The sequence below is a fragment of the Rhagoletis pomonella genome, unplaced genomic scaffold (assembly GCF_013731165.1).
Source record: "Rhagoletis pomonella isolate Grant_MI unplaced genomic scaffold, Rhpom_1.0 Rhpom_scaffold_00017, whole genome shotgun sequence".
In the NCBI taxonomy this organism is placed as follows: domain Eukaryota; kingdom Metazoa; phylum Arthropoda; class Insecta; order Diptera; family Tephritidae; genus Rhagoletis; species Rhagoletis pomonella.
Window position 1 is genome coordinate 2,609,366 of NW_023458571.1, and position 4,823 is coordinate 2,614,188.

At 36.6% G+C, this 4,823-nt stretch overlaps 1 protein-coding gene and 1 long non-coding RNA gene across 2 annotated transcripts; both read right to left on the minus strand.

Moving 5' to 3' along the window:
- Nucleotides 1-656: 656 nt before the first annotated feature.
- On the minus strand, nucleotides 657-1,296 carry LOC118749492 (zinc finger BED domain-containing protein 1-like). Its single transcript, XM_036484287.1, has 2 exons — nucleotides 751-1,296; nucleotides 657-686 (listed from the first exon to the last, which is right to left on the minus strand). Exons 1-2 carry the CDS (start codon nucleotides 1,294-1,296, stop codon nucleotides 657-659), a joined length of 576 nt encoding a protein of 191 aa, XP_036340180.1.
- Nucleotides 1,297-1,524: 228 nt separating this feature from the next.
- Nucleotides 1,525-2,362, minus strand: LOC118749472. The gene is made up of 4 exons (XR_004994227.1): nucleotides 2,105-2,362; nucleotides 1,949-2,047; nucleotides 1,793-1,879; nucleotides 1,525-1,721 (listed from the first exon to the last, which is right to left on the minus strand). It is a non-coding gene; the product is annotated as an uncharacterized LOC118749472 (long non-coding RNA).
- Nucleotides 2,363-4,823: the final 2,461 nt, after the last annotated feature.

A 4,823-nucleotide genomic window follows, 5' to 3' on the forward strand; every position in this document is an offset into this window, starting at 1 on the left:
CGATTACGAATTTGATGTCTGATTTTAATAGAGTTAAATTGACCTCGAATTCGGGTTCAGCGAACCCTAAAACCCTGTGTAACGATTTTCAAGCGAATCCGACGAATTTTACAAAAAGTGTCCGCCATATTGGATCCGCCATTTTGAATTTTGAGAAAAAAAATATTCATATTCGTAATTAGCGACCCCGAAAACCCCCGAGTAACGAGTTTCAAGCGAATCCGATGAATTTTTCCAAAAGGTGTCCGCCATATTGGTTTTCTGGGGTTATATCAAAACCCTGAACTGATGGGGTTAAATGGACCTCGGATTCGGATTCAGCGACCCCAAAAACATAAAGTGAGCTACATAGTGAGACCTTTGGGTCAGAACACAAATTTTTTTTTGTGTGGCTGTGCTATTAGTGTTTCCTTGAACACGGCGATCAAAGTCAGTCCATAAGGGGTTGCTGTTTAAATTTACTCTGATATCACTAATAGTGTCCTCACTGTTTGGAACATTTTTGTTCTCGATTAATCGGATGAGGCTGTCTTTACAGGCCTGAAAAGCTTCTTTGTCCGTAAAAGCATTTTTCTTGAACCTTGGATCTACGATGGCTGAAACTGATAAAATTATATTGTGCTCAAAGCGAAGAAACCGTTTACCTATGTTGGATATTAATTTTTCAGCAAATATACGGCCTGTATCTGTTTGTAACAGATTTAACTTGTTATTTAAAAACGATTGCAACCCTCGAATTAAAATAATTACTTTTGACACAGTATCGTACTGTTCAGCGCTCATTTCCATTGTCAAATCTTCAAAAGGCTTTAATAGTTGAGAAATCTCATTCAAAACCTCCCACTCATTTGCGGCTAAAATACTTATGGGGTTATGCAGCACACCGATAGTTGCCTCAAGAGGCTCCTGAACTTCAATCAACCTTTGAATCATATGGAATGTAGAATTCCATCTGGTTTGTACTTCCATTTTTAGTTTTAATTGGGGTTTATTCATTGTGGTCTGTACTTCCTTTAATTTATTTGCAGCCACTATACTTCTATGAAAATATTCTACAATTGAACGACATTTATCTCGCAAAACGTCAACGTTACTCTCCTTGAAGGAATCGCAGATAATTAGGTGGAGCGTGTGGGCAAGGCAGGGTATGCTCTGCCACCCGGTAAGTCTAATGGCAGCAATGACATTAGCTGCATTATCGGACGCAACTGCGCAAATTTTCTGACTGATATTCCAATCAGTTACTGAATCTATTAAAACATTTCGCAAATTAATGGCAGTGTGGCGTTCATTCATTCTAAAACAATTTAAAACCAAACTTTTTTGCTGCCAAATGTTGGATATAAAATGAGCTGTAAGCGATACAAAACTTTCACTTGTTAAAGATGTCCATGCATCTGTGGTGGGGCATACGAAATTGGCTTCTGACAAAATTTGCTTCACCTCATTTACGCGCTCTTCCTAAACTTGTGGCAACAGTTTCTTCGTTAAAAATGTGCGGGATGGAATATGATAAGAGGGATTCAGCTCACTGATGAAGTTTTTAAAGCCAACGTCCTCGACAATGGAGAACGGTTGAAAGTCTTTCACTATCATTTGTAGTAGCTTCTTATTTAAAGCTGTTACCATTTCTTTTGATAATTTTGGTTGCGTGTAGTTGCTGAGCCTCGTTTGTTTTGTAGCTGATGACGTACTATGTTCAGGGGCCATTGTGGCATGTTCTATGTACAATGTTAAATTTGAAATACATAAATACATATATGGAAACGTTACTATGCAATAAAACACTTACCATCGTTTCTTACCGATGTTGTTTGCGATAACTCAATTGTTGGATGCTTAACAAGGAGATGCTATCGTAAATTGGATGTACCTCCACCTAATTATTGTAATATATTTATTGTAAATAATTTTAGTTATTAAATAATGAGCAAATATATAGGCATACCTTTGTAAGACAGAGTAGTTTTACAAAAATCGCATTTTGCCCTTACTGCATCCACCGCTGTAAAGTGCTGCCATAATCCGCTCCGTTTACCTTCGTTTTCTGCAATTAAATATTTGTAGCATGTAATTTATAAGCTAATATTGTAAAAATACTTACTCAAACGCGACGCCATTTCGAACGTTAATGTATAATATTCAAACGTAGATTTTCTTTGAAAAGAGAGTAACCACAGCTATTGCGAATTTGAAAAAGTCTAACAACGTTGCCGCAAGAACTATAGCGGTTGGTAGGACTGTTGCGATAAGTACAAGAAAGGGATGAGTGTTTGTGATGGCAGTATTATCGAGATGCGGTTGTCGTACATATTATGCTTGTTAATATTTTACGAAAACATCGTCTGATTTGTACATTTAGGGTCTTTTAGGCAATATCATATAAAATAGCTATGAAATAAATTCTTTTCAATATTTAAATATATATTATAGCGAAGGTTTCATGTATCGAATCGGTATCGGGTACCGAAAAGGAAGTATTGGGTACCGACAATTCAGCACATCACTACTAAAGAAACATATGCCGTGATGGTGAGAAAGTAGCAGAGCTGTGCGCAGGTGATACTAAAACCGAAAGCAACACAACAAAGCCAAATTACAGAGAGCGAAGTTAAAGAAAGCATTAATCCAGCAAATTTGAAACTGAAGATAAATGGGATAGCGAATAGGCAGATTGGAGCCAAGAATGATAGAATACAAGATTGCGCCAATCGAGCTGAGAGCAACTGGCCGTGACGTCAAAATATACCAGAATGAGAGAGCAAGACGAACTCGACAAGAAAAAGAAGAAGCATCGAACAAAAGGCAGTATTGCCAAGTTTTGAATTTGAAAAAGCGCCAAATTTTTATTGGTGTATTTTATGGACTTTATATGAATACATAATTTTATTGTAAGGATGCCGATTCAAAATAATAAAAATCAATGTTTCTTGCACAACGGTCGATTTCTTCTGGCATGATTGAAGGTGCTGCACATATTTCGTTGTCGCTTATGATTGTCACTGTGCCATGATTTTGTTTAAATTTTTGTTGCTTAGCACACTTAAAATTGCTATAAATTTTGCTTCCATTTTTTTAAGAATTTCTAATTTTAAGTCTTCAAACTAAAAACAAAAGCACCAAAAACGCACCAAGCACAAAACTAAAAAATTTTCGCGTTTTGAATACCCACTAAATTCGGTGCGAAAAGCATCAAGTTGGCAACAGTGAATGTAAACAAAAGTATATTATGACGTCAGCGATTGGGTGGATACTGTCAAATCGACGAAGAGAGGGTTAGCGGTCCGCGAATGGCACGACCTTTATTTTCTGGATCGTGGATTGGAGCAATAGCCATAAAGTGTAACAACAATGATGTTAGAAGTGTATTAGCTGAAGAAATTAAGAATAAGCTAAGTCAGAAATATGATGTTTTCCTTCCGGGTATGCGTTACCCAAAACTATTAGTATGCGGTTTATCAGATCAATTACAATGCGCCAATGTGGAAGAAGCAATTAAAAAATAAAATGATTTCGAATTCAAATACATAAAATGTACTAAAGTCTATCCTTCCTTTAAAAATACGCGAAAATTCAATGCTTACGTAGAGGTAGATGGTGATGCTTTCGAAATGATCATGAAAGAGCAAAGACTCAACATTGAGTGGGATCGTTGCACTATTTACGAAAGCCTCGACGTACTAAGATGCTACAAATGCTGGGGTTTCAACCATAGAGAATCAATGTGCAAAGAAAGCCAGCAGATATGTGCAAAATGCAGTGAAGTTGGGCATTCATACAGGGATTACAAAAATACCTTTCAGAAACGCATTAATTTGTTCTAAAGCAAAAGCAATTGTTAAACTTAGCGAAATAGATGTCAATCATGATTCAAGAGATAAGTGTTGTAGCGCATTACAGAGAAAATTAAAAGGTGAAGCAGAGAGAACCTTGTACTAGCAACTAAATGCGCCAATAGCGAAGCGAATTACCAAATGCTTGTATCTTAATATTGGCGGATTATGCACAAACTACGCACAGCTAGAGGTGGTTGTAGAGAGCGAATAGTTTGACTTCGTATGTCTAACTGAAACGCACTTAACTGAATCAATCGAAGATAGCGAAGTCACATTAAATAATTATTCAATAGTAAGATGCGATAGTGAATCTACGCACACCGGGGGAGTCATTGTATACGTTAGGAAAGCTTCGAATATAGACTCCATTGAAATTATTGCTCAAGAAAAAATGTTTTGGTGGCTTTCTTTGCCAGTGACTCAGGGTAGCAAGAAATTATAGATTGCATTGGTTTATAGGTCACCAAACAGGCAATCTTCGCTCGTACTTCTTTTTTGCGACTTTATAAAAGCGAAAGTTGACCACCTCTCTAATCTTGGAGAGGTATTTTTGCTCGGGGACTTTAACATCAATAGGAAAGAGAGCTCTGCGTGCAAGCGGTACTTAAAACAAACCTTTGAAGCTTACGAGAATAACGAATACGTCTGCAACGTTAATCGAATATGTAGTAACAAATTCGCCTACCACAACATTCAAAATAGCAGCGGACTATATAATAAGTGAGCATGAAACTATCTGTATAGAGATTGGTAAGAGCAGCGAACAGCGAAAAAGTAAGGATACAATTATTCAAACCATCCACTTTAATAGAAGAATACTTATAAATGTTTTTAATACGAGAAATGTCAATAGCATACCTTTATCCAATGACCTTGAGTTAAAAACTAAAAGATTTAACGGCTATGTTAAGGAATCAATTCACAAGATGACGAAGTTTAAAAGTATTCAGTTGAAATGAGACGCTTAAAAATAATCCACAATAAGTG